General features: G+C 43.6%; 2 protein-coding genes across 3 annotated transcripts in view; both read right to left on the bottom strand.

The window, feature by feature from the left end:
- The window catches only part of bcat2 (branched chain amino-acid transaminase 2, mitochondrial), a 29284-nt gene extending 27235 nt beyond the window's left edge, over positions 1-2049 (bottom strand). For both annotated transcript variants that reach the window (XM_036589591.1, XM_036589592.1), the window contains exon 1: positions 1862-2049. The gene's annotated coding sequence lies outside the window, so the exon portion shown is untranslated. The remainder of the gene's footprint in view (positions 1-1861) is intronic.
- On the bottom strand, positions 1465-18148 carry hsd17b14 (hydroxysteroid (17-beta) dehydrogenase 14). The gene is made up of 9 exons (XM_036589593.1): positions 17869-18148; positions 17739-17777; positions 12975-13072; positions 12819-12885; positions 11629-11720; positions 11352-11456; positions 11101-11168; positions 9656-9752; positions 1465-2791 (listed from the first exon to the last, which is right to left on the bottom strand). The coding sequence occupies exons 1-9, from the start codon at positions 17957-17959 to the stop codon at positions 2648-2650; spliced, it is 801 nt and encodes a 266-aa protein (XP_036445486.1). The 5' UTR covers positions 17960-18148; the 3' UTR covers positions 1465-2647.
- Between the last annotated feature and the right edge of the window lie 86 nt (positions 18149-18234).

The raw sequence follows: 18234 nt of genomic DNA, 5'->3' as shown, positions 1-18234 counted from the left end.
TAAACCACTCTGAATGAGTTTCTTTACATATTTACTATTTATGCAGAAATGTTGAATTCACCTTTAAGAAGACAGGAACTGTATTCCTTTTTACCCTATTAACCTAAATAGGCATGCACTATCTTGCTTTATTATTGTGGTGGTGACCACTGGCTCCAGTTTCAGGAAAGGAGCTTTAAGGGCCCCCTATGCAGATTTGTGCTGTGCGCCCTGCCCCCTTTGCTAAAAAAGCCAAGTTGTTATTGTTTTGTTGCTGTTAATGTTGGTTTTCACTGTTTCGAGATGGTATGTGTTTTGTGTGCTTTTTTGTTTTGGGGTGTTGGCTTAGTGTGGGTTGGGGGCTCATCATCAGCGGGGGATTTATGGCTTTATGTGACCTCCCTGCTGTTTTTGTGGTCATGTCTGTGCCTTTTCTGGTGGTTGTAATAAAATATCACTTCTCTTAATACAAACATGGCTTCCTCTGACTCTTCTGCATCATGCTACACTGGTGTCAGAAGTGGGATAGCACTCATAGAGAACTGAAGAGGAATGGCACTTCAAAAAACTTAAGGCAAATGGCGGAGAAGTTTGAGCATGGCCAAAGACTGCAGAAGTAGAAGCAGTGCAGCAAGGACCGGTGGCAAAGATAATGGAAGAAGCAGCGCAGCAAGGATCAGCAGTAAAGCATGGCAGCCTGGCAGTGTTGGCTACAGCCCTCCAGTGATGCTTCGAGCAGATGCCAGGGGCGTGGCTAGGCAGGCTGGTGCTTTCTGATGAGTGGATGGGCAAGCTGTGGCTGGCAAGGTGAGTACTGCTGGGGAGCCTCCTGGGCATGCTGCTGCCGGATGAGCTGGGATTTGAGCCATTACAGCCAAGACAAAGAGGTCTGCCGGGCCTGGGAAAGAGGCGTGCCCCGCGCACCCCAGGGACTCTGATCAAACTCAGTGAGATCACCAGCCACCCTCACCTTTAAAGCGCAACGTTTGCCACATCTTATCCCACTTCTGACACCAGTGTGGCGCCTTCGTAGAATAAGACACGGAAAACCTTGTGCTTTAAAGGTTCATGCTCTTACAACTTATTTACAATACAAGTCTCTCCTACTGTAAAAATGGTGCCTCCCAAGAGCCTCTGCACATGGCTTCTCTGCATGGTCACGCCTTCTGCACTCCCTCGGTAAGATCCAGTAATGGGACGCTACACTCTATATATCAGAGGCCTTAACCTTTTTTACGGTGTGCCCCTTTTTTAGAGTTATTAAATACTTTGCAACCCCCCTTTCCCTCCCCCTAGTGAGCTGCCTCTCACACACCAGCATACACATTATAGAAATTACAGAATAATAATCAAATAGTAACTTATACACTTAAGGTATGGCTAAGCCTGCATTCCATTGCTAACACTTTGCCAAAAACAGCAAATCTTTAGCCTTGCACAGAACGTTTTTAAAGTTTAATGATCAAGACCCAAATCTCACTCAACTGAAACTCATATTCAATTTTAATAGAAATTGAAATCCATCAACATTAGTCAATTAGTCCATGGCATTTAGGTGAATTCACTCAGCAGGGCATGTATGCAGTCGCCAAATTTAATTACCTCTCTATTTGATAAGGTATATATGTTGTTGTAGCACCACTCTCGCAACCCCAGCAGGATCACAAAGGGACCCCCAGGTTAAGAGGTGAAAAACCCTTGCTATATATAACATTTGGTTAGACAAGCGGCCAAGCACAGTACAAAAACAAGAAATGGGATTCGGCCTAAATGTCCACTTTGTCACAGAAATCCCTTTTGCTAACATCAGTGGAAATGATGAAACAACTCTAAATAAACATTGATGACAAAATCCATGTTGCAAAAGTCTGATAATGCTCACCTCTACTTGACGATTCTGTCTTTATGATGAAACAGTCTACTGTTCTGACATGACCTCTGAAGCCTCAGGCGCCAGAATGTAACTGCTGCACCATTTAAGGTGGAACGGGAAAATCGAACAAGAAGCTGGCGAACAGGAAGCTGACTTTAAAGCAGAGCTTGTGGTGAGATCCTTTTCTGGCATGACTTCCTAATAAGACACTATTTAAAATCAGGAATGTACATGAACGTTTTACTTTATTAGTAAAAAATTAAGACTCGTTCAGATTACGCAATTTAGTGAAATACAAAAATAAGTTTTTCAAGTAGTTTTGAAAAGCAGCTGAACTCACTTATCCATCATTAATGCCATTCTGGTTGTTCTGGTTGTTGCTTAAAGGGAAAATCTGGTCAAAATAAAAAATGTAATGCACTCCATGCCACTACAAATATCATTAAATGCTGGTTTTAAGGCCAGAATGTCCCTTTAATAATAGAAAAATCATCTGTGATCATAAAGAAGTTCCCTTCTTTAAAAGGTAAACACTTAAGGCACATTCATAAGTAAGATGTAAGCAAGATACAGTAGATTAACTGGCTCAGAGGCAGGTTAAAGGATTAGTTCGACCCTACATGCTAACATGGCTAACAGTGAATAGAAAGCAGTAGGTAGTGATCAGCAAACATAATTTCCATAATCATAACTAGATTCTTTCATTGTGGTTCCATTTACTGTTAGCAACGTTAGGGTTCCGGCAGAATTATTCCGTTAAACTGCTCAGCCGTGGTAACTATCAGAACAGGTGATTTAGGGAACTTGTCTTTTGAAGGCGTAGTTCAGCTCGGCTCCTCCGCTGAGGAGCAGGTCGATCCCGGTGCAGAACGTGGCGTCGGCGGCGAGGAAAAGAGCCATCAGCCCGCTCTCCTCTTCAGTCCCCATCCGACCCATCAGCTGTTGAAGAAAAAGGAGCGATGCGAGTGAGTGGAGCGAGTCAAATCTGGTCCTGCACAACCACCGACCTGAAGAGTCCAGTGTTTCCTCTGATGACAGTGACCTCATTCAGCTGATGGACTTCAGGAGCTGAAAGAGTTACACTACAGGAAGGAGAGGACTGTACACTGTGGAGGAAAGAGGCACTCCAAGACTGGACTTTAATAAACTCATTTTTGTGAGGCCTTAAATACAGAAGTCACCAATGTGCTAGGAAATGGCTTTAAAATGCACCACTACTACTAATAGTGATAATAATATGCAGATATTTTTAGTAGTAAGGTTAACCAATCAGCACTCAGTAGCATTATTGCCAACCCATCAGCACTCAGTAGCATTAATGCTAACCAATCAGCGCTCAGTAGCAGTAATGCCAACCAATCAGCACTCAGTAGCAGTAATGCTAACCAAACTCACACTAATGGAACAACACTGGGCAGCTGAACACGCTTGGAGGAGACACTGTTATATCAGCTAACAGACTAGCAACGGGCTAGCATCGCGCTGACTGATGGGGAGGAGGGCACTCAGCAGCAGTATTGCCAAACAATCAGCACTCAGCAGCAGTAATGCTAACCAATCAGCACTCAGTAGCAGTAACGTTAATCAATCAGCATTCAGTAGCGGTAATGCTAATCAATCAGCACTCAGTTGCAGTAACGCTAACCAATCAGCACTCAGTAGCAGTAAGGTTAACCAATCAGCACTCAGTATCAGTAACACTAACCAATCAGTGCTCAGTAGCAGTAATGCCAACCAATCAGCACTCAGTAGCAGTAATACTAACCAATCAGCAGTCAGTAGCAGTAATGTTAACCAATCAGCGCTCAGTAGCAGTAATGCTAACCAATCAGCACTCAGTAGCAGTAATGCTAACCAATCAGCACTCAGTAGCAGTAATGCTAACCAATCAGCACTCCGTAGCAGTATTGCTAACAAATAAGCGCTCAGTAGCAGTAATGCCAACCAATCAGCACTCAGTAGCAGTAATGCCAACCGATCAGCATTCAGTAGCATTAATGCTAACCGATCAGCATTCAGTAGCAGTAACGCTAACCAATCAGCACTCAGTAGCAGTAATGCTAACCAATCAGCACTCAGTAGCTGTAATGCTAACCAATCAGCAATCAGTAGCAGTAACGCCAACCAATCAGCACTCAGCAGCAGTAATGCCAACCAATCAGCAATCAGTACCAGTAATGCCAACCAATCAGTGCTCAGCAGCAGTAATGCTAACCAATCAGCACTCAGTAGCAGTAACGCCAACCAATCAGCTCTCAGTAGCAGTAACGCTAACCAATCAGCACTCAGTAGCAGTAAGGCCAACCAATCAGCACTCAGTAGCAGTAATGCTAACCAATCAGCACTCAGTAGCAGTAATGCTAACCAAATCAGCACTCAGTAGCAGTAATGCCAACCAATCAGCACTCAGTAGCAGTAATGCTAACCAGTCAGCTCTCAGCAGCAGTAACGCCAACCAATCAGCACTCAGTAGCAGTAATGCTAACCAATCAGCACTCAGTAGCAGTAATGCTAACCAATCAGCTCTCAGCAGCAGTAATGCCAACCAATCAGCACTCAGTAGCAGTAATGCTAACCATCAGCTCTCAGTAGCAGTAACGCTAACCAATCAGCACTCAGTAGCAGTAATGCTAACCAATCAGCTCTCAGTAGCAGTAATGCTAACCAATCAGCTCTCAGCAGCAGTAACGCCAACCAATCAGCACTCAGTAGCAGTAATGCTAACCAATCAGCTCTCAGTAGCAGTAACGCTAACCAATCAGCTCTCAGTAGCAGTAATGCTAACCAATCAGCATTCAGTAGCAGTAATGCTAACCAGTCAGCTCTCAGCAGCAGTAACGCCAACCAATCAGCACTCAGTAGCAGTAATGCTAACCAATCAGCATTCAGTAGCGGTGCCGCTAATTAATCAGCACTCAGTTGCAGTAACGCTAACCAATCAGCGCTCAGTAGCAGTAATGCTAACCAAACAGCACTCAGTAGCAGTAACGCTAACCAAACAGCACTCAGTAGCAGTAATGCCAACCAATTAGCACTCAGTAGCAGTAATGCTAACCAATCAGCTCTCAGCAGCAGTAACGCCAACCAATCAGCACTCAGTAGCAGTAATGCTAACCAATCAGCTCTCAGTAGCAGTAATGCTAACCATCAGCTCTCAGCAGCAGTAACGCCAACCAATCAGCACTCAGTAGCAGTAATGCTAACCAATCAGCTCTCAGTAGCAGTAACGCTAACCAATCAGCACTCAGTAGCAGTAATGTTAACCAATCAGCTCTCAGTAGCAGTAATGCTAACCATTCAGCTCTCAGCAGCAGTAACGCCAACCAATCAGCACTCAGTAGCAGTAATGCTAACCAATCAGCTCTCAGTAGCAGTAACGCTAACCAATCAGCTCTCAGTAGCAGTAATGCTAACCAATCAGCATTCAGTAGCAGTAATGCTAACCAATCAGCACTCAGTAGCAGTAAGGCTAACCAGTCAGCTCTCAGCAGCAGTAACGCCAACCAATCAGCTCTCAGCAGCAGTAACGCCAACCAATCAGCACTCAGTAGCAGTAACGTTAACCAATCAGCATTCAGTAGCGGTACCGCTAATCAATCAGCTCTCAGTTGCAGTAACGCTAACCAATCAGCACTCAGTAGCGGTAACACTAACCAATCAGCACTCAGTAGCAGTAATGCCAACTAATCAGCACTCAGTAGAGTTATGCTAACCAATCAGCTCTCAGTAGCAGTAACGCTAACCAATCAGCTCTCAGTAGCAGTAATGCTAACCAATCAGCATTCAGTAGCAGTAATGCTAACCAATCAGCTCTCAGCAGCAGTAACGCCAACCAATCAGCACTCAGTAGCAGTAATGCTAACCAATCAGCATTCAGTAGCGGTGCCGCTAATTAATCAGCACTCAGTTGCAGTAACGCTAACCAATCAGCGCTCAGTAGCAGTAATGCTAACCAATCAGCACTCAGTAGCAGTAACGCTAACCAAACAGCACTCAGTAGCAGTAATGCCAACCAATTAGCACTCAGTAGCAGTAATGCTAACCAGTCAGCTCTCAGCAGCAGTAACGCCAACCAATCAGCACTCAGTAGCAGTAATGCTAACCAATCAGCTCTCAGTAGCAGTAATGCTAACCATTCAGCTCTCAGCAGCAGTAACGCCAACCAATCAGCACTCAGTAGCAGTAATGCTAACCAATCAGCTCTCAGTAGCAGTAACGCTAACCAATCAGCACTCAGTAGCAGTAATGTTAACCAATAAGCTCTCAGTAGCAATAATGCTTACCAATCAGCTCTCAGCAGCAGTATCGCCAACCAATCAGCACTCAGTAGCAGTAATGCTAACCAATCAGCTCTCAGTAGCAGTAAGCTAACCAATCAGCACTCAGTAGCAGTAATGCTAACCAATCAGCATTCAGTAGCAGTAATGCTAACCAATCAGCACTCAGTAGCAGTAAGGCTAACCAGTCAGCTCTCAGCAGCAGTAACGCCAACCAATCAGCTCTCAGCAGCAGTAACGCCAACCAATCAGCACTCAGTAGCAGTAACGTTAACCAATCAGCATTCAGTAGCGGTACCGCTAATCAATCAGCTCTCAGTTGCAGTAACGCTAACCAATCAGCACTCAGTAGCGGTAACACTAACCAATCAGCACTCAGTAGCAGTAATGCCAACTAATCAGCACTCAGTAGAGTTATGCTAACCAATCAGCACTCAGTAGCAGTAACGCTAACCAATCAGCACTCAGCAGCAGTAATGCTAACCAATCAGCATTCAGTAGCAGTAACACCAAGCAATCAGCACTCAGTAGCAGTAATGCCAACCAATTAGCTCTCAGTAGCAGTAACGCTAACCAATCAGCACTCAGTAGCAGTAATGCTAACCAATCAGCTCTCAGCAGTAGTAATACTAACCAATCAGCTCTCAGCAGCAGTAACGCCAACCAATTAGCTCTCAGTAGCAGTAACGCTAACCAATCAGCACTCAGTAGCAGTAATGCTAACCAATCAGCACTCAGTAGCAGTAACGCTAACCAATCAGCATTCAGCAGCAGTAATGCTAACCAATCAGCATTCAGCAGCAGTAACACCAAGCAATCAGCACTCAGTAGCAGTAATGCCAACCAATTAGCACTCAGTAGCAGTAAGGCCCACCAATCAGCTCTCAGTAGCAGTAAGGCCAACCAATCAGCACTCAGTAGCAGTAAGGTCAACCAATCAGCACTCAGTAGCAGTAATGCTAACCAATCAGCAATCAGTAGCAGTAATGCCAACCAATCAGCACTCAGCAGCAGTAGTGCCAACCAATCAGCACTCAGTAGCAGTAATGCTAACCAATCAGCACTCGGTAGCAGTAGGGTTAGCTAATCAGCCCTCAGTAGCAGTAATGCTAACCAATCAGCACTCAGTAGCAGTAGGGTTAGCTAATCAGCACTCAGTAGCAGTAATGCCAACCAATCAGCACTCAGTAACAGTAACGCTAACCAATCAGCACTCAGTAGCAGTAGCGCCAACCAATCAGCACTCAGTAGCAGTAATGCCAACCAGTTAGCTCTCAGCAGCAGTAGCGCCAACCAATCAGCACTCAGTAGCAGTAATGCCAACCAATTAGCTCTCAGTAGCAGTAGCGCCAACCAATCAGCACTCAGTAGCAGTAATGCCAACCAATTAGCTCTCAGCAGCAGTAGCGCCAACCAATCAGCACTCAGTAGCAGTAATGTTAACCAATCAGCTCTCAGTAGCAGTAGCGCCAACCAATCAGCACTCAGTAGCAGTAATGCCAACCAGTTAGCTCTCAGTAGCAGTAGCGCCAACCAATCAGCACTCAGTAGCAGTAATGCCAACCAATTAGCTCTCAGCAGCAGTAACGCCAACCAATCAGCACTCAGTAGCAGTAATGCTAACCAATCAGCACTCAGTAGCAGTAATGCTAACCAATCAGCTCTCAGTAACAGTAATGCTAACCAATCAGCTCTCAGTAGCAGTAACTCTAACCAGTCAGCTCTCAGTAGTAGTAGCGCCAACCAATCAGCACTCAGTAGCAGTAATGCCAACCAGTCAGCTCTCAGTAGCAGTAATGCTAACCAATCAGCTCTCAGTAGCAGTAATGCTAACCAATCAGCACTCAGTAGCAGTAATGCTAACCAATCAGCTCTCAGTAGCAGTAATGCTAACCAATCAGCACTCAGTAGCAGTAATGCTAACCAATCAGCACTCAGTAGCAGTAATGTTAACCAATCAGCTCTCAGTAGCAGTAATGCTAACCAGTCAGCACTCAGCAGCAGTAAGGCTAACCAGTCAGCTCTCAGTAGCAGTAATGCTAACCAATCAGCTCTCAGTAGCAGTAATGCTAACCAATCAGCTCTCAGTAGCAGTAAGGCCCACCAATCAGCTCTCAGTAGCAGTAATGCCAACCAATCAGCACTCAGCAGCAGTAATGCTAACCAATCAGCACTCAGTAGCAGTAATGCCAACCAGTCAGCTCTCAGTAGCAGTAATGCTAACTAATCAGCACTCAGTAGCAGTAATGCTAAACAATCAGCTCTCAGTAGCAGTAATGTTAACCAATCAGCACTCAGTAGCAGTAATGTTAACCAATCAGCTCTCAGTAGCAGTAATGCTAACCAGTCAGCACTCAGTAGCAGTAAGGCTAACCAGTCAGCTCTCAGTAGCAGTAATGCTAACCAATCAGCACTCAGTAGCAGTAATGCTAACCAATCAGCTCTCAGTAGCAGTAAGGCCCACCAATCAGCTCTCAGTAACAGTAAGGCCAACCAATCAGCATTCAGCAGCAGTAATGCTAACCAATCAGCAATCAGTACTAGTAATGCCAACCAATCAGCTCTCAGCAGCAGTAGTGCCAACCAATCAGCACTCAGTAGCAGTAAGGTTAACCAATCAGCACTCAGTAGCAGTAAGGTTAGCTAATCAGCTCTCAGTAGCAGTAATGCCAACCAATCAGCACTCAGTAACAGTAATGCTAACCAATCAGCACTCAGTAGCAGTGATGCCAACCAATCAGCCCTCAGAAGCAGTGATGCCAACCAATCAGCCCTCAGAAGCAGTAATGCCAACCAATCAGCACTCAGCAGCAGTAATGCCAACCAATCAGCACTCAGCAGCAGTAATGTTAGCGTCCTACTGCACAAACTTCATTTTTTAAACACCTCAGTGTTGCTGCTGGACTGAGAATAGTCCACCAATCAAAAATATCCAGAGAGTTATTAGCCATTCAGGCCCCTTCAGTGACAACTCACTCACGGGGCCCTCTAGTGTCATGATTTTGGTATAGAGGGTGAAATAGGAAGTGGCCAGGCTCCCCTTAGTGGCTCTGGTAAAAAGCCCTTAGTATCTGTTTAGAATAAAAAACAAAATACTGTTTCTCTCCTATTCTTCTGTTTCACTGCAGGAATATCCATCGTTTATGATCTGATGATCTCACTGGAATGACAATCTGCCAGACAGTCTAATACAGGAGTGTCAAACTGGGTTCCTTCTGTGCCAGTTTGACTCCCTGGTTTAAACTATGAATGTGGCAAAAATAACAGAAGAACGTTAAAATCAAATCTAGAGGAAACAGGGAACCAGTGCAAAATGCAAAACTCTCTGTAACGTTTCCTCTTCTGCTCTACTGACCGCTTTTTGTACAAGCTGTAATCGGCCAATAGTTTCTTAGGTGATCAAAAAAAGGTAAAAGAACAGAGAAGCCAAATGAAGCAGCATGGAGTGAGCAGAACACCCCAGACTTCAGTGTTTGGGTTTGGGTTTATCAGAACACACTGTTTTGCCTTCCGTCTTTCTCTGTACCTGAGCGTTCTCTCCTTCTTTAATAACGGCCAAAGCATCAGGTGTTTGTCCTGCAAGCTCCTCCCACAGAGGGGTCATCACGTTTCCAGGAGATATGCTGAAACACACAGAGGAGAAGATTCAATGTATGTACAAATCTATACAAACATGCCTGGGAAAATTAAAAGCTTTGTTAAATCTGTAAGTGAAAATTAGTTAAACCCTTAAAACCTCTGGCTTAGTACTATACTACACTGAGGCTTATTATTCAGTAACTACAAGGACTTCCATGCAAACTGGCTGAGCTATTCTTGGGTTGTAGAAGTGTGTAATAAAACTTTGGCCATTTAAGTGGTTAATTCATCCTCTGTAGAGAACACAGATAAATCTGGCATTTTTCTGCAAATTTCAGTGCAATTTTTTTTTTCAAGTCAAGTCAGCTTTTATTGTCAATACTACAACATGTACAGAACATACAGAGTATTGAAATTGTGTTACTCTCAGACTCCATGGTGTAAACACTAAACACTAATCATAAACAAAATAAACACTAATAGTAGAAAAATAGAATAATAAAAAGAAAAAAAAATAATAATATAAATATAAGAAGGTCCTGAAATTAACACTAAAGTGACATAAGGCACAAACAGATTAAGGTCTGTGGGTATAAATAGTGCAAATATAAACAGTAGTGCAAATTGGAATGAGCTTATGGAGCAGTTAAAGTGATGAGTGCATTTCATTTATTTGTTGAGATTAACATACTGGAAAATCACAAAATACAAAATGTGCGGTGACACTTTATTTGGATTGGTCGTTTGTAGATGATTAATAAGCTCTTAACAGATTAACAGTAACACATCAACAACATATCAGTGAAGCAGCCGTAGTGAAGCATCTGAAGTAAACATCTTGTAGATGTTCTGTTGATACATTACTTACATTAAGCAGATGTGTTGTTAATATGTTACTTCATTACACAAAACCTAACCTTACCAAACTTACCCAACACCTAAGCCTCACCCTGGGCCTAATCCTAACCCTAACCTTAACCTCAACCCAAAACCTAATTCTAGCCCTCACCCTGGCCCTAATCCTAACCCTAACCTTAACCTCAACCCAAAACCTAATCCTAACCCTCACCCTGGTCCTAATCCTAACCTTAACCTCAACCCAAAACCTAATCCTAACCCTCACCCTGGTCCTAATCCTAACCCTCATATATTTTTGATGTGTTACTGAGAGTCTGTTGAGTGTTTGTTTCATCTAAATGGACACTCAAAATAAAGTGTCACCAAATGTGCCATCACATTTGCACAGGCCACATTTTATGCCCCTCCCCAGCTAATAAACAGTAACTGTGCGTTACTGGGGTGCCCAAACTTTTGCACAGGACTCTATATGCTGGTCAGCGAAATAAGAGAAGAGAAGAAATATCTGAGGGATTAAATCTGAGCATCACTCACCAGTTCACCCTCACGTTGTAGCAGCTCTCATCTACAGCCATGGCTTTAGTCATGGAAACAATGGCCCCCTTGTGGACAAATGCGAGAATTACACACAGTCTTAACTTGAGCAGATGGCATTTTAGTCCCAAACTGAGTTATTTCAATATTTGTGTGTTTTTTTTAACACCAGACTCAACTGATCAGCTTCATCTCTCAGCCCTTTATGAGAACCAGCACCATAAAAGCAACAAAGGCATTAGAATCCCCACCTTGGTGGCCACGTAGGGAGCTGCATGCTTCTGACCAATGGAGGCCACCAGGCTGGCGACGTTGATGATGTTGCCTTGCGTTTGGCGCAGGTAGGGGAGAGCAAACTGTCCCGAAAGAAGAACGTGCAGAATATCTTAGGGATTTATGCTCAAATATGAATTTTATGAGCTTGTTTGATTACAAAGAGAAGAAGGAAATTAATAATAAAAAGAGAAAACAACAGAACTGTTTCATTAGCGCTGATCAAACAGGACAGACTGGGTTTGGAGGCCTAACCTTAGACGCAAGAAAGTAGCTGATCAGATTGAGGTTGAGTAAGTCTTTGAACTCCTCTGCGGTGGTCTCATCCGTGGATTTATGAGGGGGATCTGAGAAAGAGAGAGAGTTTTATTAATGTATTTTAATGTCAGCTATGGACAAATTTAAACACTTTTAAATCGCTGTATAAAAAACCAAGCATCTCCAAACTGGTAACTTTACAGGAGAAGGAAAAAACCTTCTTCAGTGTAAAAAATGAAGGTCAGCTCAACTTAAAATGATACAGTAACTGATTACATGGCTTTTCTTGAGTTGACTCAACTTGAGTTCACCCAGCTCAAACTTCTTAGTTGAGTCAAAAATTCTTCTAGCTCTGCATCTCAGTTAGATAAACAAAACAGAATTGGTGTTATTTTACTCAGTTTCCCCACTAGCTGGCGCTCTGTCTATCACACAGTCCCATCTGGCATATTCTCCTCTTGGGTTTCTGGATATGGACAGCTGTGGTGTTGCTGGGATTCAAACTCACAACCTCCTGATGTTGGGATGAATCATTAGACAGCTGCACCACATGAGACGATGCTTGAAAGTTAAAACGACACATTTTCTCCAGTGTTTTAAACATTTGTAGACACTCAATCTGAGCTGCTTCATGTGTTCCTGAGTGGTGCAGTGGACTAAGCCGTCACCCCAACAGGAGGTTGTGAGTTTGAGCCCCGGCGATGCCACAGCCATCCATAAGGGTGAACCCAAGAGGAAAAATGTCCAGCAGGATTGTGTGATGGAAAATTCCTGGCTAGTGGGGAAGTTGAGTATAAAAAAGAAGTTTATTTTATTTACCAAACTAAGAAACAGAGTTGAACTCTGGTGTCCTCAAGTTGAGTCAACTCAAGAAAAGCCATGTAATCAATGACTCTATCATTCTGAGTTGAGCTGAACTCTCATTTTAACAGTGTTCACTTTTTATGTAAGTTAATATAAAGAGACTTTATTCCAGGCAATTCTGGAGCATTTCTATTGGTCCATTCATCTTGAAGTTGGCCCACAGTGTAAAGGGCAGCCGTACTCATTTGTTTATTTTTGGACAGTGAGCTTTGCTAAAACATAAACAAACAGGACTCGTCAGAATAAGCTAAGCAGGTTTACAAACTTTGACCAGTCCCTAAACTTTGGCCTGTCAAACAGACGACGCAGGAGAGGCTACTTACGCCATCCAACGTTATTGACCAAACAGTCTATCTGTCCGAACTGCTCGACGGTCACTGTGATCAGTCTCTGCGGGACAAAAAAGAGAAGCACTAAACAAAAGCTCTTTAATGAAGCTGTGGGCAGTCAGGGTTTCGTTACGGTCACCATCGCCGCACCTTGATGTCCTCTTCCTTCGCCATGTCACACAACACGAAGAGGCAGCAGCCTGGACCCGCTTCATTCAGCTCCGCCTCCAGAGCTTTACCCGCAGCAGCTGATGGGACACGAGAACATACACAGAACCATTTTCTTTACTGAGGAACGCTTGAGGAACCATCTTTTTAAAGTGTGTAAATAAACAGTGATTGTGCAGAACCAAAAGGGTTCTATATAGCACCAAAAAGGGTTCTTTTATTGATTCAAGCTTGGCACCATAACAACAGAAGAACCCTTTTTGGTGCTATGTAGAACATTTTTCATCAGGCTTCTATACAGAACCATCTACAGCACATTCTCCATCAATCTGAAGAACCCTTTCATGATGCAAAGAACCCTTTAATCATGCCAAGGGTTCTTTGAGTGATTATGGTTCTATATGGAACCATTTTCTTTCCTGTAGAACCCTTGAGGAACCATCTGTGTGTAAAGTGTGTAAATAAACATTGAGAACCCTTGTTGGTGCTATATAGGACTCTTTATGAAGGTTCTATACAGAACCATCTATAGCACATTCTCTATCAACCTGAAAAAGCTCTTATGATTTAAAGAACTCATCAATCTTGCAAAGGGTTCTTTGAGTGTTCATGGTTCTATATGGAACTATTTTCTTTACTGAAGAACCCTTGAGGAACCATCTTGTGTGTGTAAATAAACAGTGATTGTGCAGTAAAATGCTATATAGAACCCAAAGGGCTCTATATAGCACCCAAAAGCGTTCTTCCATTGATTCAAGCTTGACATCGTAAAAACAGAAGAACCCTTTTTGGTTCTACATAGGACTCTTTTCATAAAGGTTCTATATAGAACCATCTACAACAGATTTTCTATCAATCTGAAGAACCATTTCATGATTTAATCATGCAAAGGGTTCTTCGAGTGTTCATGGTTCTATGCAGAACCATTTTCTTTACTGAAGAACCCTTGAAGAACCATCTTTTTTAACAGTGGATTGAATTTAACATATTTGGGGAAACAAAACACACAAAACAAAACTATATAGGTGCACTTTGTAGTTCTACAGTTACAGACTGTAGTCCATCTGTTTCTCTGATACTTTGTTAGCCCCCTTTTACCCTGTTCTTCAGTGGTCAGGACCCCCATACTGAAGTTTTCAAACACCTCAGTGTCACTGCTGGACTGAGAATAGTCCACCAACCAAAAATATCCAGCCAACAGCGTCCTGTGACCACTGATGAAGGACTAGAGGATGACCAACACAAACTGTGCAGCAGCAGATGAGCTATCGTCTCTGACTTTACATCTACAAGGTGGACTGACAAGGTAGGAGTGTCTAATAGAGTGGACAGTGAGTGGACACAGTGTTTAAAAACTCCAGCAGCACTGCTGTGTCTGATCCACTCGCACCAGCACAACACACACTAACACAACACCACCACGTCAGTGTTACTGCGGTGCTGAGAATGATCCACTACCCAAATAGTACCTGCTCTGTGAGGGTCCATGGGGGTCCTGACCACTGAAGAACAGGGTAAAAGGGGGCTAACAAAGTATGCAGAGAAACAGATGGACTACAGTCTGTAACTGTAGAACTACAAAGTGCACCTATATAGTAAGTGGAGCTGATAAAATGGACAATGAGCGTAGAAACAAGGAGGTGGACATAATGTTAAGCCTGATCTGTGTGTATTAAAATAAAACAGTAAGCCAATGTAAATAAAACTGTGAAAAAACAAAACACATTAAAAGTACGTAAAAGAGCTCTGTTCTGATTGGCTGCCCTGAATCGGGCCTCATTTGAAAAGAAATCTGAGCTGAAACACTCCCTATAACTTCAAGGTGAATGGGCGGGGCTAAGCTGTTTTAGACTGAAAAGTCAGATAAATGTAAAGGGTTACGGGCCCTTTAAAAGAGTATTATTTAAAGGACTCATATAATGGAAAACTGAACTGTTCTTGCTTTGTAGAAATAAGAGTTTGATGTACACACTGTGTGGACACTGCATGCATAAACACTGTGAATGTTTCAGCATGTACCTTTCACCCCAGTCCATACAGTCCACATTAAGTTGCAAACAACAGCCTGTTTTGAATTCCCTGTTCACAAAAAACAACTTATTTAAACACATCTGAGATGTTCTTCCGGCCTACAGCAGTTTAGCCCCACTCATCACAGTAAAGTTAGGAGTGTTCAACCTAGACTCCTTTTCGAATGAGGCACAATTCGGGGCAGCTGATCATAAAAGCTAAATGACCCATATCAGGCATCAAGGCAAGGGAAAGTAATCATAAAAACAGAAAGGAGAGGAATAACACTACAATAATTAAAAATGAATAAAGCAAACAAAACATAGGACATAGGAGTGCTATGGAAGGAGAGGGAGTAAACAGGCAAACGCATAAACGAACGAAAAGGCAAATGAACATGCAAGTACATACACTATATGGACAAAAGTATTGGGACACCTACACATCACACCTACAGGAGCTTTTATGAATCCCGTTCTAAATCCATAGGTATTAATATGGAGTTGGTCCCCCTTTACAGCTCTAACAGCTTCCACTCTTCTGGGAAGCTTCCTACAAGATTTTGGAGAGTCTCTGTGGGAATTTCTGCCCATTCATCCAGAAGAGCTTTGGTGAGGTTGAGGTCAGGGTTCTGTGAGGGCCAGTCAAGTTCTTCTACACCAAACTCACCCAGCCATGACTTTATGGACCTTGCTTTGTACACTGGGACTCAGTCATGCTGGAACCGAAAAGGTTCTTGCCCAAACTGAGTTGGAAGTGTATAATTGTCCAAAATGTCTTGGTGCTGAAGCATTAAGATTTCCCTTCACTGGAACTAAGGGTTCTAGACCAACCCCTGAAAAACAGCCCCATATCATCATCCCTCCTCCACCAAACTTCACAGCTGGCACAGTGCAGTCAGGCAGGTAACGTTCTCCTGGCATTCGCCAAACACAGACTCGTCCATCAGACTGACAGAGGCAGTTTGGGGCTTTAGTGATTCAACAGAGGATAGACACTGTGTGCTTCAGCACTCAGTGGTCCGACTCTGTGAGTTTGTGTTATCTACCGCTTCGTGGCTGAGCTGTTTTTGCTCCTAGACGCTTCATCTTCACATAGGGCTGGGCGATAAAACGATAACGATAAGTATCGCGATATAACTTTTCCTCGATAGAGCGATAACACAGGTTCGATAAATGTTCAATATAATACACTGTTCTCACACTTCCACGTTTTAGCGAAAGCCCTGGTGGCGTTTTCTACTGCAAGGAAAGCGACACTACTCTGCTGTTGTTTTTCGACTTAATTAGAGAGGGAGGGGGCCACGAGTAAAAAATGGGTCGCCAAATATACTTTTAGCAACGGCTGAAACGCGGAGTTATACAGTCCCTGTTTGAGTTGAGCGACAGGCGATCTGTTCTGTGACCGAGTTTGAGTGACGAGGTCAGTGGTGTAACTGTACTGTCCTACAGTGAACTCACCTCTTTCTGTACATCCTAACAACTTTAGCGGTGTTACATCACGTCTACAGCACTGTTACAGCGCCAAACCGTCATATTTTAGTATTAGTGCATTCTCGAACAACGAAAGTGAAAGAAAGAAGTGGGTTCATGTAAATTACAGCCCTGATTTAAACGAAAGTAAACTGAGGAAGCTGTGAGGCGCTGGAGAGCGGGAGAGCGCTGTCTTTCCAGGCTAGCTGTTTTTAGCTGTTGGCTAACTTGAAGCAGTGCTCCGGCAAAACACGGTGAATTGATGATACAGTAGATCAAACAAGACACAAAATCACGACTTTCAGTTTAAACATACCTAAAAGGAGGACTCTGTTTGACTGGTGTGAGAGATTCACACTGCAGATAATGCTTTTACACAGCGAGCGTCAGATACACTGCGGTTCACCCCTTAAACTACTGCGGTAGCATAGAGAAACCCAGTCGTCTAGCTGGTGTCTGAATACTGTGATCTGCTCTGACATGGACGTGGTAGGAGTGACAGCAGTGACCTACCGAACCGAGTCGACGTTGTTGAGAAACTAAAGAGTTTAGCGCTGTTGTTGGCCACTTGTTTACCATTTGTAGCGGGGTAGCCGAGCGCTCGTCACCAGACAGCTGAAAATAATCTGTTTTCTTTCTTAAATCATGACTATTACAAAAATTGCAGCTGTGCTTTTCAAGCTGATAAAAACAGCTCAGAAACTTTCTCCCACTGTCCCATGACAGATCTGTGAAATGTTCCACTGTTTGCCGAGTGTTTGTCAGGATCGGACCGTAAGTGATAGTTTAAAACCACAATTAACCACCCAGGAGCAAAATCAGCCTTCAAACGTGAAAGAAATCATGATTTGACATTTATCTCGATATGTATCGATATCGAACGATATGAATTTTGTTTATCGTGATAACGTTTTTGGCCATATCGCCCAGCTCTATCTTCACAACAATAGCACTTACAGTTGACAGGGGCAGATCTAGCAGGGCAGAAATTTCAGAGGTGGCATCCTATAACAGTGCCATGTTTAAAGTCACTGAGCTCATCAGTGCGACCCTCTACTGCCAGTGTTTGTCTGTTGAGACTGTAAGGCTGTGTGCTTAACTTTATCCAGCTGTTAGCAAAGGGTGTGGCTGAAACACCTGAACTCAATGATTAGGACGGGTGTCCCAATACTTTTGTCCATATAGTGTAAGTAAGTATATAAATAAATAAATACACAGATGTAAACTGTATATATATATTATAACTGTATATTTGTATTTTTACCTTCATTGGCGCAGAAAACAACTTTGGCCCCATTCTGCACTGCAAAGAAGGAAGCAGGACAGCCTCGTTACACAAACTCCACACACACCGCACACCTCTTTCTCCCCCACCCCCGCACCGCCCCCCTTACCGAAAACCTTTACGATTCCTCTCCCGATGCCCCTCGACCCGCCGGTCACCACCGTCACCTTCCCGCTGTAGCGGAGCTGAGAGCTCGCCATGCTGCGCCAAACCGACCGGCTGCTACTCTTCAGACCGAGCTCAGTCAGCTGACCGTCATTCTCCACAAACTCCCTGCAGCTCTCACTTCACTCTCCTCGCGCACAACGCGCTGAAACTGACCATTCAGCGCTGCTGCTCTCCACCACAGACCGCAGCTTCCCAAACATCAGGCGCCTGACACGCGCTCTGTCAACTGAGCCGGCGTGGAGCATTGTGGGACTTGTAGTTTTTAATACGAAAACGCCACGTTTGGTACATTCTGAGGGCAAAACAT

The sequence above is a fragment of the Colossoma macropomum genome, unplaced genomic scaffold (genome assembly GCF_904425465.1).
Source record: "Colossoma macropomum unplaced genomic scaffold, Colossoma_macropomum, whole genome shotgun sequence".
Classification (NCBI taxonomy): Eukaryota; Metazoa; Chordata; class Actinopteri; order Characiformes; family Serrasalmidae; genus Colossoma; species Colossoma macropomum.
This window is presented reverse-complemented; position numbering and strand designations above follow the sequence as displayed.